At 40.1% G+C, this 24,270-nt stretch overlaps 1 protein-coding gene across 23 annotated transcripts in view; it reads right to left on the reverse strand.

Annotated features, from left to right (window-relative positions):
- RBFOX1 (RNA binding fox-1 homolog 1) overlaps positions 1 to 24,270 on the reverse strand; it is an 881,269-nt gene that overhangs the window by 662,016 nt on the left and 194,983 nt on the right. For 2 of the 23 annotated variants that reach the window (XM_068147187.1, XM_068147174.1), the window contains exon 1: positions 7,818 to 7,844. The exons of 16 other annotated variants lie outside the window; for them this stretch is intronic. In XM_068147187.1, the coding sequence (XP_068003288.1) occupies positions 7,818 to 7,829 (12 nt within the window). In that variant the 5' untranslated portion in view covers positions 7,830 to 7,844. Of the gene's footprint in view, positions 1 to 7,131; positions 7,169 to 7,316; positions 7,418 to 7,817; positions 7,845 to 24,270 lie in introns of those variants that run through there. 5 more of the 23 variants (XM_068147169.1, XM_068147175.1, XM_068147178.1 and 2 more) reach the window with 5 other exon arrangements.

Consider the following 24,270-nt stretch of genomic DNA (forward strand, 5'->3'; position numbering starts at 1 on the left):
TTTAAGCAAAAAAATAAACACAATCTGCTGTCTGAAGTGTTGAAAGATCAAAATGAAACATTTGTTACAAACTGAAATTAAACCCAAGTATTTCTGCAGTGCTGCTTTGTGCAGGAAAAGAAAAAGGAAACTTCTCCGTGGGGAAAAAAAGGACAATTCCCTTTAAAAAGCCAAAATGAATCATGGCAAAGTTGCAATGCTCTCTCCTCTTCCATGTTTCCAGTTTTCTTAAAATATTGATGAAATTTGACAATTTGTTAAAAATAAACTGCAAAAGAGTTTTAGTTACCTACTCCTCCCTTCCTACTCTCAATGGAACAACTGCCTGAAAACAATTGCTTCAATTGTTAGAATTTCACAATCTTGATGCTTCACAGACACAAATGTGGGGGAATAAGCATATACATCCTGCATACCCATAAGAATCTCAGCTTCCTCATCCATCTTTGTCCTGCTCTTCCAATGGCAACAATGTCCTTGGCTCCTTTGTAGTGCTAAAACTTAAAAGAAATTTCCATTTGTCTAGTGAAAAAGATCTCATTTTGAAGCCAGCAAAGCTAGTTAAGTGCTGGAACAGGTAGTCTAGGGAGGTAATGAAACTTCATTTATTCACAGCTTTTGAAGATTAACTGGAAGTCTATCACAAATGACAGTTGAAAGATGATCCTTTCAGAGAGGAGGGCAAGACTCAGTGACATGAAAGAGTGGTCCTCTCCATCAGTGTTTTTCTCAGACCAGAGAGTCTCTCATTTTAGCATCAGGATGAAATTCTGTCCAGTGCTTGCTCAGACACATATAGGTGAAAATGAAGGAAAGCAGAATTGCCACTCTGCTTCCCCTTTGTAGAAGACCTTGCCCAAGCTCTGAATCACAATCACTAATTAGAAGAAACACTAACATACAAACAAGCTGTTTTGATTACTTAGTAGAAATGCTACCACACAAACAGGCTTCAGCTTTGCACCATTTTTAATTCTTCAGTAGCTAATTACTAGAGGTTGCTAGAGGAAGGCTGTGAGATAGTAACAGCTGTATGACATGGTTGGTGTTTATTATTTACACTTATTTATTGCTTATTGTTAGTTGTGGCATAACAACGAACTGAGTTTCTCCTTCCACAGGACATGCAAGGATTAAACAGGAGCTCTGTTCACTGTACCTACTGCCTATCCAAAAGATGATCAGCAGCCTTCTGTGAACTCTTTATGAAGTTTAATTTCGTTGACAAACCACAAGCTGTAACATATCGCAAGTCAGCTCTTCTCTGACCCCATTTTTCTAGCTCTACAGTCACTGTATTAAGAAGGGGTGCAATCAGTGAACCACAGCTACCACATAGTGGTGGTAAAACACTGATCTTAAGAGTCTATAATCTGGGCACTCAGAAGTTCAGCTAAACTGTTGTATGACTGTGCTGAATTGGATTTACCTTTTCTCATTATTAGAGATAGTTGTTGGAGAGATGGAGACACCTTAAAATTCTAATTGGAAATAAAGAATAAGCTATACAATACTCAATCCTATTCCTTATATCTTCCTTCAATAAATACCAAGTCTTATTTTGGCTCAATGAAAGAACTAGCATGAAGAAACACACTCACTCTTTCAAATGTGAAAGTTGAAATGGAATTAAGTTGATTCCCATGGCTTCTCTGTTGGTAGTTCAGTCTGCCATGGCTGGATTTTTCACTTTGCTGATACTGGGAAAGCCTCTCAATTGGAATGAAAAGCCATTTGAAATGAGATCTGGTTCTTAGATGATTTTTCTCCCTGGCACAGAGAGTGGTATCCTGCTTTTCCTAGTAACGGTCAAGATTAGTGCAGGATTACAGCCTCACATGGTGCTGATTTAACTGGCACGATGGAAAAATGGGACAACGTGCCACTGATCATCACACAGACCTTATTAACAAATAAAAGATTTTAAAATAGCAATCTTCAAATAAAATCATTAGATGATATTCATTTTCAACCTAGTCTTAAAAAAAAAAATTACCCTAAAAAGCCCCAAACAAACAGACAAGAATTAATTGAGATTCTTCGCTATCACAAGCAAATATTAAACTTTCCCTATATATATATTCCTCTGAAAAATGAATCTGTTCCTTTTACACATACCAATTGGTGATATCAAACATTAAACCCTGGGTCATGAAAACTCAGAGGCCAGAGCTGATCTGCAGTTCCCAGGATTAGAATGCCACAGGACACACCGCGTTAGAAAGGTGGAGTCATTTTAAAGAGGTGAACACTCAATGCTAACAGGAAAACTTTCAAGTCAGTCAAACAGTACAAAAGGGGAGAGCCAGGACACTGCATTAGGGCTTGATCTAAATGTCATGTTTAAGAAATATCTGCTCCAGTGTGGCAGCAGTTCTTCATAGATATTATGCCTCATCTCAAATGACATTAATCATTGAAATGATGCTATTCTTTTTAGAGCATCATGTAACAGTGCAAGGTCTGAGCAGCAGACAAATAGGTCTCCAAATAAGCAGCAGTGACAAGCCACTCACTTCACTTTGCTGTAACACATCTTCACAGTTGAAGAAGAGAGCCATGAGATGCAGTTTAGTAGTTGGAAACAAGTCCCCATCTGACTGACTTACCTGAAAATAGGATCAAATCTCATTCCCAGATAACTCATATTCATGTTATCAGAAAGGTCAACTTTGCCCAGGAAAACATTACATTTAAAACAAGAAAAACGTAAGCACCTGTCCAGAAAGCCCCACAGCACAAGTAGAACAGTTCCCGTTTGCAAAGGGTAGGAGCTTGTTCCCAGCATTTAACATCATGCTGCAACATACAAGCAGCAAACTGCTAAGTTCTAAAGCTCCGTTCCAGTTCAGGTTGGTCCATCCAAGAATTCTCTCTGCTTACTGTTCTCCCCTTTTTCATCTGCTTACATTTCCATTAAGTCTAGATAGGAAATCTGCTAAAACTACTGAAAAATCAAATGCATAAAGCCAAAAGTTCTGGCTTTTCACATGGAAATGGTTGAATTTCTTGAATTTCTAACCATCATTATAATCTTATTTTTATCATTTCATCATCTTACTTTTAATACATATTAAACATTAATTAGAAGATACTCTTTTATTAATTCCTACATATTCAACCAATCTGCCTAGCATTATTTATCACTACCAAAAATGCAGGTACCTAAATCTTTGAGGTCCCTTCCAACCTTAGGAATACTGAATACTAAATGAGTAGTTACTGAACTCCAGATATCCTAAACTGAAGAAGATATTAGTCTTTGCTTCTCCTAAGAACAAAAATACTTAATGGAAACTGAGGGTGTAAATGCAAATTAAGGGGATTGTCAAGAGGTTCTGGGGTTTGGAGGTGTACTTCCTTTAGTAAACACCTGACAGAAAAGAACATGTTGAAATTTTTATGCATAAAAAAAATACTGGAAGCATATCAAGACAAGGCAGCAAAAGACAAAAGCCCTGTTTAATTGCTTGAATTCATCACTTAGTTTTGCTGAATCTGGATGCTAATGCTGACTCAATTGCCTTCTCCATTTTAGGACTTAAAAAAAAAAAAAGTTTGGGTGTGCCTCCACATTTGTGAAAGTCAACTAATAAGCTTCTGTGAAAAAAAATATTCCTGGCCATCATGAAAATATCACTCTTCAGAAGCCTTATAGCTGTGCATGAAACCTGTAATTAACTACAGAACAAATCCAGTCTCTGATTCTAGCCTGCTGAAAAAGCCCATGCTGCCCTGTATTTCCAATGACAACAGAGGGAAATTACAGCCTGTGCAGCTTAATCTGGGTAACTGAAATCAAATGCAGAACAGGCATGATGAAGACAAAATTAAGAAAAGCAGAAATGCTTACACTCTAATCCAGTCCCCCAGAACAAACACTTTCTTACATGTCCCAAAAATAAAAGTAGTGAGTGCACAGTGTCACTGCGGACAGCAGCTCTGTCACATTCCTTAACAGCTCCATTTGATACCTTCAAAAGAAAAATGAAAAGGAAAAGACTTGTTCCTACAGGTACAGAACTCCACAGCTGACAAAAGATCTCAGGCAACGAAATTAAACTTTATTCACAGACAAATTTAGAATGAAATGCTAGCAGAAATAATCTGGCACACATTTATTTCTTGTCACTAACCTAGCTGCCTAGTATCTCACCCAAAACCAATCCCACAGCATGGGAACACTAGAGAAAACTAGAGATGCACCTTTTTAACTGAAAAACCTGAACTTTTCTTCTCTCTCGTGACTACATACTCATGGTACATCTTGTGTTGAAAAAGGCATGCCTGTGAAAACTGATCATCTCCATATTGGTGAATCGGAATCTGTTCTTCACTGACAACTCAGTTGATGAAAATTCTTCCTTGGTCACATATTCCAAAACATAATTAAAGGCAGTTAACTTTTCTAAATAGATGGTACAGATGGATTGAAAATAAGACTACTCAAGATACAACAGCAATTTTGAAAAGTAAACCTTACTCTCACTTCAAGTTAAGCAATTTCCAAAGTTGCACTTAGTTCCAAGAAGATGTTTTAAGGCATAAGCCATTCTTATACACAAAGCCCCTCAAACACTGAAAAATCATCTGGTATTATCAAGGCCCTCTGTGGTCTTTGTCGCCATCTGTAAATTCTAGGAACATACTACCCTGTGACAGTCATTTAAAGAAAAACTCCAAAATCCCTACCACCAAGGTCAACTAAAAGCTTAGCTTTAGTAGGCTTGAGCTATCCTAAACATAATCCCTTCTTAGCTTGTTACTTAAGTTAAAATGGAAAATAAAATTTAGACACTGTATTTTTGATGGTTAAAAGACTCCACATGGTTTACTTTCCATGGTCTGGTTTGTGTTTCACAATTATTGCTATAATAACTTCAAAGCAAGAGGTAATCATATTTCTCCTCCTTCTTTCCAATTTGGTCCTTCATTTGCCATTTCCAACGTATTTATCTTCAGCAAATGTATTAACATTTAACGCTAATATTTTCCATGGCAATAGGAAAAGCCCAAATTTCCAATATGATACTTAAAAACATTTTTCTAGACCTTTTATAACATTTAGAATACCACAAGGCTTATCGCTGAATAAATCAATTACTTGTTCCTGGACGCTTTGGTATTCTGTGAGCAAAACGAAGACACTCTGAAAACTTTAGCCAAAATAAAACTGAACAATTCCATGATAAAGATACCACTGAAGCAACTGGGTTGAAGTTAGACTGACTGTAACACCTTGCTATACTGCAATAACACTGAAGTTGTTTCATCCATCTGTTGTTGTGATTTCAAATACTTATTCATGTAGGAGCAGGTAGAAACATAAAGCTCAATCTTTCTAAAACTGCTTGGAAAGGAGTATAATTATTTCTGCTTACGCTTGCCAAAGTCTAAGCATATCGGATGCTGCGATGGCTCTGATAAACACAACTTCTTGTCCATGTATTAAAGGGAAGGCAATAGAAACATGAGATTATGTTTACTAAATCCAAAATGTCTGAAATTTGCTACTGCTTCAGAAAGAAAAACTGTGAAACAGATGATCGAATCTGGAATTGACACATAGGTTGAAAGAAAGTAAAACTGGTGATTGACAGATGCTACACGTGCACTCACTGAGAAGCACCTATAAAGTATCACCCAAAAAAACTACTTTACTCCCATTAAATGGTTTGGATTTGAATGGTGGTAACATGCACTGCTGCCGCTCTTCCTGCAGGCAAGGCAAGACTCTTTACCAAACAGCACTTTGCCTCACTTTTCAGAAGTTACCTTCACTCGCACAATCAACACACAGATCAATGTCAACAGTAAAAGTATCAGGAAAAAGCTACAATCTATGAAAAGAATGTCAGAATGTTCAAACTTAACACATGTCTATTGTTCAGTGTAGAAATTCAGATGAACCTGAGGTACTGCACACAAGCCACATTTTTTAAGTATTTCCTAATCAAAAATAACCATGAACGTCCTAGTTAATACTTACATAAATCCTTCTGTATCAAGACCAAATTCCTTATCGCTACAGAACTGATAGATACAAAGACTGGTTTTGATCTTGCTAAATTCCTGAACATCCATCTAAATAAACTACCTGAGGTAAAATTTACTGTATGGCCCTGACAGCAATGTGATTTTATGGTGCCTGAGCTGCTAACCAAACCCTCCCTGCCTGAAACGCACAGAGCCCAGCCTGTGCCACTGTCTCCTACGTGTGACAGCATGTCTTGTGAAAAACACCACACTCCTAATCAGTATGGGTGAGATTCCTTTTTTAAGAGCTAGCAAAACCCACTTTCCCTATGTTCCCCTCAACATTACTGCCACACTTTGAGGTGTGTCTGTTTTCTCTAAAGAAAGAAAATTGCTGAAGTAATTCAAAATATTTCAATCACTCTGCAATTACACCCAGCTGGCAACACATAGACATTTGTAAATGCCAGTCTCTTACACTCTGTTTCTGCTTTTAAAATGTGTACATGTATAAGAGGACTATTAGCCAAATGTATCGCTCTGTAGGTTTAAACTGGATTTATGAAGAAAAGGTTATTGTTGGTTTATCCCATGTATTTTAACAAGTACAGTAATAAAACTTTAAAATCTTCATGCAGGTTGTGTTTTCTAACATCATGATATTATGCTGGTAATATGCTGGTGCCCTAAAGTTTAAAAAGCAACCAGTTTCATCAGGAATCCTGTAAACTGCCTGCTAAAAGGCAATAATTCATCTGACAAAACCATTTCTAATGAGATTCCTGCCGTATTTCATATAAATGCTAATATATATCCCATCAAAAGAAAGTTAAACAGCTCTTTGAAGATGAAGTTGACATCAACTTCACCCAGCCACAGAGAAAGGACAAATCATCCCTCCACATCTTATTTTCTGCAAGCACGACACATGCCCGTGGATTCCCTCCCGCAGACAGCCCCATGCCACGCACACGGATAAACACAGCCATAAGAAGACGGCCAGCTAAACAGCGGGTGCAGATGCAGCTCAGCCCGGCAGCAGCCTCGCAACTTCACATACGACACGCGTAGCTCCGCCGCCAGCCTGCCTCTGCCAGTGCTCCGCGCTCCGCCCGCGGCTCGCAACCCCCAGCCCGGAGCCCCGCGCACACCAACCTCGCCACCTTCATGTCGGGAAGTCACTGACGGCGGCTGTACAGCAGCAGCAGCAGCCGCCAAACATGTCAACTGCACCCCCCGGGCCCCCTCCCCAGCCTCGCCTCCCCAGCCGGGGGCTCGGGAGCTCTCTCCGCCGCTAGCGGAGGCTGGCTCCCGGTGCCCCCTCCCCGCCCCTGCCTTACCTGAAGGGCATCTCCCACGCCTGCAGTCAGCTGCCAAGATTTCATCCTCGGCTGCCTAGTAAGCCCGGGCTCCGCACCGGGAGGAGCGACGGACCGCGGGGCCGATACCCCCCCACGCTGCCCGCCACCCCCGCCGGGCCGGGCGCCGTCCCGCTGCCCTGCCCGGGGGCTCGCACACCTGCAGCGCCCGGCCCCGGCCCCGCATCAACTGCAGGGCGGCAGGAGCGCGGTGCCGTGCCGGGCAGAGCAGCGGCGGCTGTGTCGGCAGCTCCGGGGCAGGCGGTACCTTGCTCCCCGCAGCACCGCCGAACGGGGGACCCTACACCTGGGGACGGCAGCCCCCGCCCCGCGTGTCCCTCCCGTGTGCCCGCAGGCACAGGACAGAGCAGGGCACCTTGCACAGCCCGTCGAGCCCACGCCTGGCCGCCGATGCTAACTCGCAGGCAGCGGAATGTCGGGAGGCAGCCCGGGAACGCTCCCCGCTTCTCACGCCGTACCTACATTATTCAACATGTCCGTGGGACAGTATTTATGACTTTCAATATGCTGCGCTCTACATCGCGCTCCACAGCCTGAAAGCCCTTCTGCCAGCTCGCTTTTTTCTCCCCTGGCAGTGTCCCTGATAGGCTTTGTGGAATATGCATTCAGTGAAGTCATTTTGTTTTATTTGGAGATAAGAGCAGTTCCACTCCAGCTCAGCTGAAAATCACAGCCCTGCAGGGAAGGAAGGTGGGCACAGGGAGAAGGGATCACATTCAGTAACCCATTTAGGGGAAGTCTTAGTGTATGCATTAAATATTAGGTATTTACTGAAATACTAGACATGGGACTAAAGTTTGAAGGGCTGCACTGTTTTGATCAATCCACTGTAAACAAAATGGTTAGCATCAAACATTTAACCAAAACATTCCACCAGTATTTAGCCAAAATATTTCACCAAAATTTTTAACATTTTGACTAAATTATGATTAATTTCTTGTGACATTTTGAATACAAATATCAATATTGCAGACTAAGTTATTTTGAAGACAAAGACTGGCTACAGCTGAAGCAAAACCTGACCACCTTCCATAGGAGATGTTAGAAATGAAACCAGCTGTGGGGCAGAGAGAAAAAAACCACAAAAACAACCTGTTGGTTTCAGACAGCCATTAGAAATGGATGTTCTCCACTGCTGAAAAGCACTGCTTGTACCCTACCAAATGAATTGTTTGTAACTACAGTTATTTATGCAACCAGAGTTGCATAAACTGTAAACAAACAACTCCTTATCCTAAAGTGAAGAATTCCAAAGACCACTCTGAGGCCTTCTCTAATTCCATGAGGAGTATTTTCATACCATGCATCTACTATTTCTCAAATAACAAAAGTTCAGTAAACCAGCTTTCAGTACTTACTGTTATTCTACTAATCACTCCCCTTGTGCATCACCCAGTCAATGAGTTTGCACCCTTTTTTGGCAGAACATGGAAGACAAGTTTTAACATATTCCACGCAAACATTTTGTGTACAAAACAACGTTACATCGAGATTCTGATTTCATAAGGGTTTCCTTGTTTGGAAGTTTTTTGTTGTAGTCAGGCTTACTTTGTTGCCTCAGGGAAAAGAAAACTGTCCACCTGGAAAGACTGTGGGACAATTAAAGCATCATCATCATCATAAGGCATAAGTGTATAATTTAGAAGTAGAATGTTGCAAGGGTTGGCCTGACCACTGGGCTAATGGCCAAAACAAATCTCAGAGCTCACATTGGCTTATTCTGTGGCCTTGATCAAATTATTCATGTCTTCTGTTTTCCCACTTGTAAAATTAGAATAATAATACTTTGAGTGTCTATCGCCTATCTCTTAATTCTCAGGAGGGGACTGGTGATTAATGACCCTACAGTGCTCTGAAATGGATAAACACTGCTAAGCCAGAGTTAATATGTTTCTGAGCATTAAAGCACTGAAATACGGGAAATTCCAATTAAACCACCTTGTGTGTCTAAACATGGATGAACTAAAACACAGGGGTAACTAGAAGACCATCTCCTGTAATTTACAATCAACGAAGTACTAGGAGTTGGCTTATGGTTCTGCTATTTAAATCTGATGTTGGTCTCCACCCATTCTTGGTGTTAAGCTAAAGGACATTAAAACAGCCACTTGCCACTGCTGTTTTACAAAGACACCCTGTCCAGGGCAAGGTCACTTGGAGTTAAAGCAGTCAGGAAACACTACCAGTACTGCTGGCCCGTTGTTCCCAGCCTTTGGAGCACATATGGTCATTCAATCAGAGGACCAGCAACTCTGGCAGATGCTACATGTGGTACTCAGTGCTGTTCTTCAGGGACTATAATTCTTTGCTCAAGTAATGAAAAAGAGTTTAAACTAATTAATCATCTCATTAGCAATAAATATAAGGGGAGGGGAAGGGAGGGGAGGGAAGAGCACTGTCAAAGAGCATACTGCTGCAGAACAAGCTGCATCATTAACAAAGTTGTGACAATTATCACATGGTCAGTCCAAAGAATATTCCAAATTTCTATATGCAACATAGAAAAAGAGAGACTAGTAAGGTCCCATCTCAGTCTCTAGAACTGAGTACCTCGATAAAAAAATGCACACATTCATACATTCATTTTCACCACTCTCTCTATGATTGATAATTTTGGTTTTCTGATTGTTTCTTCTCCTTCATGTATGAACAAGAGAGAAAATTCTTTAAATGGTGTAATGGTCAAACGATGTCACTGCTTGTCCTTGATCATTGTACAGAGGTTTGCAGAACCTTATCCGGGCTGCATCCCCTTGTTTAAGAGCATGGCTACTTCAGCAGCTATGTGTGGAACAACACCCCTTGGAGCAACGCCTACAGAACACCACCAGGAGTTAAATTCCCTGGGATCTGCAGGATAAACAAAAGCTTGAGTGAGAAACAGCACCAGGAAAGAACACCTTCTTGCTTTGGTTCAGCACCTAGAGATCCTTGGAGATCCTTATGAGGACTTCCTCACAGAGGTGCTATCCTGGGGCAGGCATCTCTCTAACTGCTGTGCTTTCCACAATACTTGCAGGAACAAACATTAATTAACTGCACACTTACTGTAAGGGCAGCAGCTATTGAAGTTCATGTAATTCCAGATTTCTATCTTTTTAACTTGAGATACTCAAAAAAGTCTTTTTGAAGAACTTACTGAATACTGCAGAAAACTGTCATCATGTTATGTCTTATGTTACCTCAGCAGTTCTAAATAAATGTAGCTGTTTATTACCTAAGGCCTTACATTCTTCTTTCCTAAAAAAAAAAAAGGAGCATTTTCCTTCCAAATTTTCCACCCAAAAAAAATTGTTTCACTTAAAAATAGAAGAAAGTAGCTAATTGTCTAGTAGATGCCTTTGAGTGAATGGTGTGGCTCGTTGAGTTTTTTATATTGCTTCAAAGGTGGGTGTATCATATCAGAAAGCTTCCAGCTGAAAATTCTTCTGTGTCTAATTGGTTTAGTCTTAATTTCTCGAACGAAGTTTCTGTGCTACAGGAACTATTAGAAAGCAACAAAGTCTCCTAAGGAAAATGAAGACTGGCAAAATTCAAAAGCAGCATCTTGAGCAGATGTAATTCTGCACCTGTACAGCTCTGAAAACATGTTTTATACAGCACTGTGAGATGTGGTTTAATCTCAATACATTTACATGTCAAACACACGGGGGCTCTCCATGCCTGATGGATTACTGCTGAAATGATTTCTTCCTACATGCCACCTAATGATCCAGTGGTATTACAGAAGGTAAGCCTAATGAAGCATACTCAGATGGAAAAATATCGTATGATCTATGATAAACATCCTGCAGTTTTATTCCAGAATGGTTTATGATTCCAGTGTGAGAATCTAAGGGATACGGCCAGCATGTTAAGAAACACATCAGTCACATGTCACAAACAAGGCAATTGAACCTAAATCTGAGAATTCACAATGTTCCACTGGTGCTAAATCTAATATTTCAGAGATAATCTAAATGATAAGGATTTTTAAACCTGAACTATGAAAAGAAATACAACCACAAACCACAGGCTCTTCCTCTAGCACACAATTTAAATTGTTCTCGAGGGGCTGGATACTGCAAACATTCACAATATTGCTAACTTCCCTAGGAGATTAACTAACTGTGCAAAATATCACATGCAAAATTGTATTTGCTGTCTTTAGCCAACAAAATCATGCCTAACTTCATTCACTAACAAGTGGAAGAAATCGAAGCAAGTGGAATAGTAAAGAGGAACATTATTTCTATGTAATTTTGATGCGACCAAACTAGTACTGATCTAATAACTAGTGCTGATCTAATAACTAGTGGTGATCTAATAGCTGCTACTTCGAACCCTGCTGCAAAAATACTTCTTGCATAAATGCTACGAACCATGCCATAGAAAACTCCATCATTCCTGCATTCACCCCCATAAAAAGAGCCCAAAATGTGCATTCCACAGGGTAGCGATTTTTTTTTGCACAGCCTGCTTAGCAGATCATTTTAAATAAATAATTGATTATCCAAAGGCCTAAAATCAAGTTTGCTAAAATGCATCAGATCAAGGAAAAAAATACCTATCTCATTTTTTCTCAAGTAGAAGGAAAGCACCAAAAAAAATCATTTATAAGAAGCATTTGCTTTAAGGCTATCACTATGTGGTTTGTTTTTCAGGTTGTTGCAATGTTTAATGTGAAACATATGCTAATAAAGCATCTACCAACATGAAGAAGGAAAAGGTCTGTGAAAAGTCCTGAAGCAGAGTAATTCTTTATGTGCTTCTATGTACTCACAACCCTGTTGAAAAGCTTATCTATTCCTACAACAATTACACTGCTAAAACAAACACTATTTCAGCATCTGCTTTCAGAAGCTGTTTACAAGCAAATTACAATTCTTTGTTCAGTAACATTTAGAAAACACAACTTTTTTTTTTCAGTGTTGTGAATTCACAATGGCTCCAAATTCTGCCATCTTGTTATACTTTATAGCTCTAACTGCAAGAGGTTAATTTGTCTAAAGAGCCACATGACCAAGAAACACAGACATGCCAGTGCTCACCACACCAGTGCGAGGGGAAATGCAAAAACACAAAGGGAAATACCTGAAACAACTGGAAGTGCAATTGTTTGCCACTGTAGACGAAACTGTGCAACATGTACCTTCAAAATGATAAACTACAGCCTGTTCCACAGGGCAGGACCTCTGAATGCTACTCATAACACCAAATACAGTTAACTGAAAACATTTTCCAGCCCCACAGTCACAACTGGAAGTCACTGTGGGGCAGCACGGCCTGTCTCTGCCTGTCACCTTTTGAGACACATACACTCTTGAGGAAACTGAATTCGTACCTTTTGCTCTACCTTTACTTTCTAAGTAAAACACAGAGAAGACAAGCCCCTAAAAGGCAGGTATGTGTCTGGTGTGACACAGATTGCCTGTACATACAGGCAGCAATCTGAGGAATGATGGGCAAGTAACTCAAGAGATGTCTAGAAACCTTCTGCCCGGGAAGCAGGCAAAGAAACACCCCTTTGCAAACCTATGAGGCATATGGAGGTGCAACTCCGTTGAGCAATTGGGTAAATGCATATGCTTTATTCTTAGTTAATGACAGATAAGCAGCTGTATTTATTTTGACTCAATCTATTTACATTGGCATTCACACTCCAGATTGCAAAACATCCCAGTGACACTATTGATGCACAATATATACTTCCTAGTAAAAGGCAAGCAAAGATCTAAGTATCATATAGTGGATATAAAGCACTGTAGGGATTCTTACTGGACACTTTAAACATACTTTCATCATTTAATAGAACACAATCACACAAATGCCACAACCTTATACACTCTTAGGTGGAAGGAAGAAGACAGCACCACCTCCAGCTCAGTTACTGGGGGCCTTCTCTCCTTTACAGTCATGTTGGCACAGAGAACGTCACAGCTTGTGGATGCAAGCAGCGACTTGTTTCTGCTCTTCTGTGGCACAACGCAGTTGACTAATTAATTTTTTTAAGTGCTCGGGATGTGACACTTATATATGGGATTGAATACAGATTAGCATTACAGTAATCACAAAGCTTTTGTAGCCTCAAGTTTGTCTTCTTCCAGCAGTTTCCTTTAATATGCAAATGAAGGATGCCACTAGATATCTTGAAATAAGCAGACTCATTATGGTCATGACTTGTCATATATGCAGGCATTCAGAACTACATTAACAGCGTACAGTAAGCTGGCAGATCCAGACAGGCTAAATAAAAGATACAGAACCAACTGCCTGCTCTCCTATAGAGATACCTTCGTATTAGTGGCATCCCAAAGTACTGTTATGAAAATCCCCCTCCCTTCAAATGTTTACACATTGAAGATATCTTCACAAGTTGCAAGGGCTCTCTTGGCCCAGTTTTAAAGACAGAATGGGTTTGTCAGACTGAGTAAAAAGAGAGCAAAAGGAACATAAAATCACCTCAAAAAATTCAAAACTGGTGAAAGCTGGGAGGCAGGTTCAGAGGAGAAATTGCCCACACAAAGAAAGGCAAAGATAAGAGAGAGACAGGTGACTGAGCTGGCTGAAAACCCTGACAATAACTTAAGTAAAACAAAAGACATTAATTAACTGGGTTTTCTTAAATTAACTTTAAAAATTAGTTGGGTTTTTTTTCTTTACTTTGCACTTTAGCAGTTTTTGAGTTAAACTAAATCACTGTGTATACAGTCACTTCATCCACCAAAGGCCACACCTCACACTGACCAAAAGGACCAGCATGTGCTGTGGCAGAAAAGACTGCTCCTAATAGCTGTTGGTAAACAAGTAGATTCCCACTAGGAGCCCTGGTGCCAGGGCAGGTAAATTACACAGTTTCCTCTGTAGTGAGATGCAAAAAATACTCAGAAAAAGAGGTGGTCCTTTAAAAGGATTCACAGGGATCAATGCTCAGTTTGTCATCCATCAGGGAATGCATATAGGCTACTTTATGTCAACATCTATATAGAATGTTTCCAAGAATAATTAGGGCACGGTATTTTAAAACCAAATTTCACACATTTTCCTGACAAACTCTTGTGGACTTCTGCTGTTAATGTTAGCAGTTTCAATTGGATTTGGTACGGTTGCAAACGTAAAGGGAAATCTGCAGTAATCAGGATGTGACACTCATTAACACTCTCACAACATACCCACTGGATTTGCATAAAGTCTGCAAAGATTCATTGGTGAATCTTAAATACGAGATTTCCCTTGGTTTTACTCCACATTCAGCTCCATTTGTCCTGCCTCTTTCGTCTCCCCCTCAGTGACAGCTGCTGTAAACAGTTCATAACAAAGCATAATTAAATGTAATGAATAACTACTATATACATATAATTACCCCAAAGTTTCTATAATTACATATATAATTTTGCAAATTGTAAATATTTTCTGGGAAATCTGTAAGGGGGATAAATACTAACTGGATACAATGACACTCCAAGTGACCTAATGAAGCTGGAGGTTTCCAGGCCAGTTTTATCATGGCCCGTGCATAGAAGACATCCATGGCACAGCTCACACACAGCACATGCTTTGCATGTATAATATCATTAAAAGAATCTGGACATGGATAAACCATCAAGCTAGCAAAATATTTCTGCTTCTGACAAAGACAAAACTAAAGTAGATTATGCCACTACTAAGGGAGGTATTTCTTGCTACCACCAATATCGTACAATGTGGTAAAAAATTAAGAGAGACATCTGGATCACCTAAGTCTTGTTTGAGTACAAGCTCCTCAGGAGTTGATACTCACTGCACATTTTGAGCTGAACAATCTCCTGGCTATTTGGCTCCACTGACTACCATCAACATACAGCAGTACAGGACAGAATGCAGTATTTAATGGGAAGCCCACAATTTCAAACCAGTGGATACTCTCTTTTGAACTAAAAACCAAAAAACTCAGAAAATTTTAAAGTTCTCACTGAAGTTCACTACTCTGTTTATAAAAATGCATTTTGGTTAGCTTTGGTTTCACAACAGAATACTTCTGCAGGATTGCCTGTTATTCCGAGATCAGCATTAACAGGATGCATTTTACTTCAAGGAGATTTAGAATAGAATAGAATAAACCAGGTTGGAAGAGACCTTCAAGATCATCGCGTCCAACCTATCACCCAACACCACCTAATTAACTAACCCATGTAACCAAGCACCCTGTCAAGTCTCCTCCTGAACACCTCCAGGGATGGCGACTCCACCACCTACCCGGGCAGCCCATTCCAGTGGGCAATCACTCTCTCTGTGTAAAACTTCCTCCTGACCTCCAGCCTGAACTTCCCCTGGCGCAGCCTGAGACTGTGTCCTCTTGTTCTGGTGCTGGCTGCCTGGGAGAAGAGACCAACCTCTGCCTGTTTACAACCCCCCTTCAGGTAGTTGTAGAGAGTAATGAGGTCACCCCTGAGTCTCCTCGTCTCCAGGCTAAGCAGCCCCAGCTCCCTCAGTCTCTCCTCATAGGGCTTGTGTTCCAAGCCCCTCACTAACTTCGTTGCCCTTCTCTGGACTCGTTCCAGCAATTCAACATCCTTCCTAAACTGAGGGGCCCAGAACTGGACACAGTACTCGAGGTGTGGCCTAACCAGTGCAGTGTACAGGGGCAGAATGACCTCCCTGCTCCTGCTGGCCACACTGTTCTTAATGCAGGCCAGGATGCCATTGGCCCTCCTGGCCACCTGGGCACACTGCAGGCTCATGTTCATCTTACCATCAACCAGCACCCCCAGGTCCCTCACTGCGTGGCTGCTCTCAGCCACTCTGACCCCAGCCTGTAGCTCTGCATGGGGTTGTTGTGGCCAATGTGCAGAACCCGGCACTTGGATGCGTTAAATCTCATGCCGTTTTAGGATGAGATTTAGAATAAAGTTTCAAAGTAAAATTCAATTCTTTCCCCAATCATAAATTCCTGTACACAGACACAAACAGCATTTAATTTATTGTATGCTATACTCAAGCCCAAGCATTTCTATATAGATAAACTCTGAAACGATGAACAATGTATATGCAGGTGACCAGCTGTACCAGACAATGTATTCTTTCACTTGCTTGCATTTTGAGCAAATTTATTGACTGACAGTCTTACTTCATTGTTCCTACTCAACAGATCATTATCTCCTTCTAGCATCCCACTGGCATGTGAAAGGATTTTCTAAAGGAAACTACAGCCTCTGTAAGGATGAGGGCCAGGGTGCTTTGCTGTGTTTTTACTTCTGGTTAAACTCTCAGGCTCTGTTCATCTTAATGTCTTGTTCATTTCCAGGTAGGGAAAGCACGCCAGGAAGAAAAATGCACAGACAGGGTCCTATTGGTTTAGTGGATTCTTTTAAAAGACAGATTAGAAAATCAGAATTTGGGGACTCTGATTTTTTTATGCTGAACAACTGCAAATTGTTCTGAGGTCATTTGAAGCATAGATACTGATAATTTTTGAAGCTTTACCTCTGATCACTTTTTATTTGGGTATTCACTTAAAAACCAAAAAAAAACCTAACAACACAAAAAAAACCCACCCCAAAAACCCCAACAACAAAAGACCCCAAACAAACCCCAAAACCCAACAAAACAAAACCAACCAAACAAACCATCCCTCAAGTAATTCTTGAAGAATTCAAAAGCAGACTATTAATGGCACTCTGGCATTTACTAGTTGCAAGACTGCAAATATTCCTCCCAAAACTGTAGGACAAGCAAAATATTAATCAAAAAAGCATTACAGGCTTTCACAGTGTACTAAGAATCCTGCTGTACTTACATGTGAACTTACTGACCTGATGACTGAAGTCATGGCTATTATTAGACAACCCCTGTGAAAGTAGCCTGTTAGAAAATGAAAAGTCCTCACTTTCATTTGACTAATTCAGGTGGCATAATAATGACAACTCTTTTGAGCACACGCTTTCTCAAATCTGTAATACACAATTCAGTAAAGGCAACAAAAATATGTACATTACACTTTTCACTTCTTGTTCCTCTCTCAGTAGCAGGAACCTCAGATGAAAATATGCACATGCTGCAATGTCCCTTGAAAGCAAGCGATGCAAAGCTCACATGAACAGCCCTTTCTGCCTTGCACTAGCTCAGAGATGTCAAGCTGCCAACAGGGGGAAAAAATACACTGCAAAATGGGAAGGGGCATTGTGCATTCTGGGGCTACATCATTCCCCGTGCCTGCGTACACATTTTTGGTGTGTGAAGGGTGTAGAGTGCTCACTGCCTCACACACGCCCATAGAGTAACTCAGTATTAACTGCAGTACAGATAAAATACGCTTCTGTGGCTATAAGGTGATTTTTGGCACTCATCCCTTGTGTCTGGCAGCACTGAAGTAAGTGTTCCTAGATAAAACTCTGACATTCGGTGCCAGAAATTTAGCCCTGAGGAGTCCAAATCACTATGTATTTCTTAAAATGCAGACAATATGGGAAAACAGACCAAATATTTTAAGGATGACAAAATCTCCTGGACACCAAATTGGCACATAAGGAATGAGGCTGGGCAGATAGATGCTGTCAGGTAGAACGAGCACAGTACCCAGTGCAGGCCAGGATCCTCTGCACACAACAGTGGTCTGTTCATGTGAGAGACATGCTATCACAGAAGGAAAAGAGTGACATTTCAGGAGACTAGTCAGGGCACACTGACTTCAACTGAATAAATTTAATTTGTGGGTATAAAATTTCAAAGGAAAATTGCAGTAATAATAAAACTGCAAGTCAACTTTACATCATATTGTAGTAAAATATTACTCAAAGGTTAAATCTGTCGTATCTTCCTCTAGAGGAAAGTTAGAATGAAGAGGTTGAAGAGCTAATCCTTATATATATATATAAAATACATACTTTCATAGGTGTGATATGTATCCTTTTATATAAGAAAATAAATATTTCCCTAATATTTTAAGGTGTGAGCTTGTTAATGGATAAGGAATGCGACTCCAGAGAGCCTTCACTGCCCTAGTCAACCTAATAGAGCAAGCACAAATGGCAAAAGACTCAGCAGTAAGGAAATGAGGTGAGGACAGGTGTTGAGAGAACCAAGCAGGGAAGACAACCACTTCCCAGAAGTCTGTTGCTAGCCTTGAGTTAATGTTGCAGCAAGAACAAACTGGGAAGAGAGAGATGAAGGAAAGGAAACCGGTTACCATTCTGTGTACTGCACTACATAGTTCAAATTACTTCTCTCTCCCCTGAACAGCTGCTGCACTGAATAAACATTACATATGTATTTATAATCACACACATATTTAATATCCTCAACAGACAAGCAAGTACAGCACATCTTGATTGTGATTATTTGGAAAACACAAAAGCAACAGACATTTATTTGAATTACAATGCCCAAAACAATGCTTTGGAATACTTTCTACAGGAATTGTTTACAACAGGTGTTCAAAGAAAGGTTGTAAGGCTCTGACTACCACTGCTTTGACAATAAGGTGGCATCATCTTTTAATAAGATAGGAAGAGTAAGACTTAATTTGCAAAAGATAAGACAATTTCCTGTATTCTTGTGAGTCATCACACATCATTAAGTCTCTTTTGTGTTACGCTTAGAACTGTGGGTTTTGGATGATTTCACTAATTAAACTTGAAGGCAGAGTAGAAGGATTTTTGGAACACTACACCACTTAAAGATCCATCTATTTTTATTACCATACACGGCTAGAGAAGAAAGCTGACCATCATGTCAACTCAGCTCTGGTAGTTTTATTACTGGCAGTCTAACACACACAGCCAGTGGCTTCAGCCACTATTCATGATGCAGTTGTCTTCCTCATACAGGCATCACAGCTACTATGCAGATTTTCAACAGACTCATGTCGAGGACCATATGCATCCTTAGAAGACTTACCAGTATTTCAAGAGAACACTGCCTACCATACTTGTGTTTGCTTGCATTTTTATAACCACACATCACTCCTAGCAAATACACTGGATGAGCATTGTTTTCTGACCTGTAAAGCTATAAAGGGCTTACTGGAACTACAGAATTAATACTGTTATTATCCCAGTGTGAAACAACACCAAGTAGAATTACAACTTATCATTACCTCAAAATCTGGCACGAAACCTGGAACTAAATTAAATCCTAGCTTATTTCAAAGATCGTGGAAAAGAAAGTTTTCCCGTCCTATTTCCTGTTCTGTTTTGTTGCATGGTTACAGAACAGAAAGACAAAACAGCCATAACTGAATCACCTGGAACAGTAAGTGGCTGGCACGTGCATGAAGTGAAACTCCTTTCCAGTCAAATACCTGAAAAGAGCGAGTTTTCTCCATCAACTCCAAATCTAGACTCTGAGAGCTGTGAAATACAGCAAGTTTTAACTCTCCTGAATTAAACCACATACTGATCAAGACGAATTCAATTACACAAAATGGAGCAATTTTTACCATATCCAGGAAGTTAGGAAATGATTTGCATGGGTAAAACACAATCGCAACTGAACAACTCTCCATCCACCTGCAAGCACAAACAGACAGCAATGCAGCTGCCTACATTTCTGAAGCATCAACAGAAAGCAGAACTCAGGAATTCTGTGAAACTTCCATTGAAACAAAATGAAAGCTTTTCACCCACAAGAAAGAAGGTAATCTGCTAAGTAGCAACACCAGAACACAGGAAATGAAGTTTTCATGTTTTCACTTCTGCCAAATCCAGCAGACAAATCCTCGAACAATAAGAAGCTCGATAATTGTATGCAGTTGGAACTGACTCAATTAAGCAAATGTGACATGCCTTCAATCCAGAATGACTGTCAGGGCAAGAAAAGGAGAGAACAACTGGAATGACAATGGAAGGCGCAGTGTAAATTGCTACTGAACTATCTAGAAAGGCTGCACGATACCTCTAGTGAGAACTGTTGAGCTGGCAAGAAAGGAGCTAGAAAACTGATTGAGGACTGCAAAACACAGACACAGATTTAAATAGACTGAACAAAGTAAGAACGGAGACACAAGGGCTAAACACAGGTTCACTTCCTAATCCCAAACAGTACAAAATGTCCAATTGCAATAGTCAGACTACCTGGCAAGCAGTGTTCATTGTGATTATCAATAGCATGAGAAAATAACCACCATCGTGGCTGAATTTTTCCTGTGAGTAAGGACAGCAATGACAATGAATTGTGCCAACTTCTATGTTCATCAGAAGCATTCACAGCACAGGACAGTGGAAAGCAGAGAAACAGAGGTAAGACTATCAATTCCAACCAAAGAATCCCATTCAGTGACTGGCAGAAATAGAAATACTATCACAAAAAAAAAAACCCTGATTTTGGAGAAGAAACTGATGAAATAATGGCTATAATGTTATATTTCACTCACCTCTTTTGAATCTTACATTAAGCCTAGCATGACTTCCAGATAGTAGAAGCAAACACAGTAATCCCAAAGCATCTGTATTAATTTCATCATTGGCTTTCACTGAAAAGAACACTAGCAAAAGTCAGTGTTTGTGTTCTGTTGGCCAAGATGATGTAACTGTACTTCAAAATCTTTTTTAACAGCTGAGAGCAAAAGAGACTGCCTTAGGAGGAGGGAGGGAGGAGGCATCTAATATCAGATAGCTGTCACAATCTGAGAGTGGTTGAGTACAAAATCCTCTTGATGCCTGCACCATTAGAAATTAGCCTTTTAAGAAAAGCCCAAAACTGCTGCAGAAGGTGGACTCTCCCTAACAGGCCAAAATGAAATGTGTGTACCAAAACATGTGAGCTGTTCCATACAGATACAGTCCTACCCTTCGGCAGAGCCTTCCAACTGGTGGAGCAGTATTCCCACTGTAGGTCTTTCAGTTAAGTGAAATACACATTTATAACTGTTGTTGATACTAATTTCTTAGACCCTTATAACTAAATTATCCACTAGAGAGCACAGCAACATTTTCAAACACATTCTGCTTATCTCTGCAAGTGCTAAATGAGGTATTTGTGGTACTCAGTGCCACTCCTCTGTAAGAAATGCACTGAACAATCTGTCATGCAAAACAGCAAAATGAAATGTATTTAATACAGTGCTTTAAGGAGGAAAGGTCAACGAACCATGAACTTTTAATGAAAACATTTCAGCAGTTTACAGCCTAGGATGAAGTTCTCAGGCACTCCTGGTGAAATTATCTACCCTGATGCATTATCTACCCTGTGTATGCACATAGCTAACAAAATACAGCAAAAAGAAAATACACATTCTCTATTCCTACAGGAGAAAACCACAGCAGCAGTGCTTTTCAGTATGCTGAGCAAGAGCTGGGTTTCTTCCTGTTCTGCAATATATTCTGGTGATGTCATGACAGCTTTACTTCCCATTAAAAAAAAACCCCAAAACCCTTTCATTATTTATTCTTTCACATTGTAATGGGCATCCTGTGAAATTAATCTTTCAGTTAAAAACATAAATAAAACAATTCTTTCATTTTACTTTTCACTTGCTCAGAACAGAGTATAACACATCTCTCCTTTAAAGTACTTGTTTCATAACATTACAATCCTAGCAGCCTTCATCAATACATTGATAGAGGTGTGCACAGCATCCACAGATCTGAATAGCACATCTCAGTGCCAGAGGTAGAGAAATCACCCCTTCCTCAGATCTTGGCTGAATATGGTTTTCTTCTTTTTCTCATAAACCATTCAAGTTAATCACTGCAATAAAAACATCAATAGAGCATCTTGTATTATCAGAAGAACACAGAACCTGGCATACCTAGTCAAAGCTGCGCTAGGTCTAATTCAGGAGACGCTAGCTTCAGATGCTGAATGAAAAAGTGAAATCCTTTAGGTTTGAAACAAACCATGTGTAAAAGCAGTCTTATTCTAAACACTATCAGTTACTCTTTTATAAACTGGAGAAGAGGGGGCTTAGAGACGTTTCTTTGAGCACCATGATGTAAATAAATGTAATTAGAAAGCTGACCCCTACCACAGAATAAAAAGAGCAAGTGCTAGGAAAACATTTACTATCCATGGGAATTGTAAGCAGCACAGTCAGCTGGGAGGATAGCAAATCACTTGACAACCATTAAATGCAAACAAAGAAGAATGAACAGCAAGGTGAAGAAAATCCAAGTTCAGCAAAAAGAGATGAACACATAGCACACCAATGCTGTTCTCTGATTATAAAAACCAGCGTGGATTTCCACATCCAGATTTGGAGGGCATTAAAATATCAAATAAATATATCATATAATAGAGATTACTTAAGTGACAAATACAATATAGGTACCCAGTGCCATTTCTTTGGGGTTTAATTAACAACAGTAGGTATTATAATTTAAAGCAGTTTTAATGACAATATTCACATAACACTAGAATCATGCCCAGGTACTACACTGAATCAAACCCTCAGATGAAATGGCTCTTTATGTAGACAGCACGATGTTTCAGAGTTAAGCTCTCCTGGTGAAAGCAATCACTCTGCTAATTTATTCATAAACTCATATATACTACAATGTAGTTTTCATCCTCTGAAATATTTTCAGTTTGAGATCACTATCACTGCAGTTTTCATGCTAGGTGTTAGCATATGCTTATATAGTTGGTTAAAAAAGCCCCACAGAGAACTAGAAGGAAGAAATATGAATGATGAGCTTTTATCAATATAATCCACCATTAGGAATAACTCATAATACGAGTAGGTTAACCCATTTACCAAATCCTCCTCTGCACTGAGAAGTATCTTTTAATATTGATAGACTCGACTTCCCTTTTCTGCTTTTCAAAACACACTCATGGAATCTTCTTAGTTGGATCAGGAGGGTGTAGGGGTGGTATCTAAAATGGCTTATTTAGGAACAGACTGCAAAATCAGCCTAGAAAATCGCAGCAGCAGCCAGACTTGACTTTGCGAGTAGGTTTGCAACCCAGGCAGAATCTGTGTCTGCTTCATCGAAACTGTTGAGCCTTCTGCTGATTTCTGATCATTAGGTAAACAGTTATTTCCAGCACAAAGCGTCCAGGTCTCAGGAGCAAAGCTTCTTTGAAGGGGTGAAAAATTTGCGGGTTGGAGATGAAGTGCTGCCCTGTGGTTATTAGAGCTGCAGTGCCTTCACCTGTATGGCTCTCACAAGTGTTTCAGCTCTGCAAGAGTTTAACATCCCACTGGGAAAATAATAGGTTCCATATCCATGTGTGGATTGTTTTAATTCATCATGGGAAGAAAACCCTCTGTAGGTGCAAAGGCTTACATGAAATATATACTTTTAATAAAGGATGTTGGGGCAAAAAGAACGATACTGACCTGCTGTCTCAGTTAAAGACAGGCTCATGCTGGAAAAAGGTGCTTGTTGGGAAGAAAGCTGAAGCTGACAAGCCTGAAGTTTATGTGTCCAGTGTTACCAGACACTTCTAGATATTCTGAATGTACAGATACATTCAGGGCACGAAACAAAAACATATAAGATGTTGTTGCAGAGTAAGATCCTTCCTCCAAAAGTAAAAAAAGGCCATAAACATAAAATATGTATTCAGTTGGCAATGTTCTGCGTACTTCTGTGTCTAATAAACGTAGAACATAAGCATAAAAATGTAACATTTTCTTCTGCCTTGTTTTGAGCACTTAATCTGATTCTTTACAAATAGTAATTAGTAATTCAGTGCCATCAGTGCCCCAAAGTGCCCCAGAAGCTGTTACTGGCTAATGCACAGCAACAGCACCTCCGCCTCATAGGTCGAGTACCCATTGCTCTGTGTCACTTGGACTATATTACAGTCCTGGAGAGAATTCCAGAGAAATAATATTGTGAGTAATTGGTCATTTTCTACACAGCCTCTGTAAAAGGTTCTATCAGCCTTTAATTGCTGCCATTTTGGTTCCTGTGGAGTCTCCTGAGACTCAAGGCTCCTGTGGAGTCTCCCTCCGGTGGACAAATGGCATAACAAGCTGCAGACTGTCCCAGTGCTACTTTCACATTGTTCA

The sequence above is a fragment of the Melanerpes formicivorus genome, unplaced genomic scaffold, assembly GCF_026170545.1.
Source record: "Melanerpes formicivorus ecotype bairdi unplaced genomic scaffold, bMelFor1.0.p_v2 SCAF_14, whole genome shotgun sequence".
In the NCBI taxonomy this organism is placed as follows: Eukaryota; Metazoa; Chordata; class Aves; order Piciformes; family Picidae; genus Melanerpes; species Melanerpes formicivorus.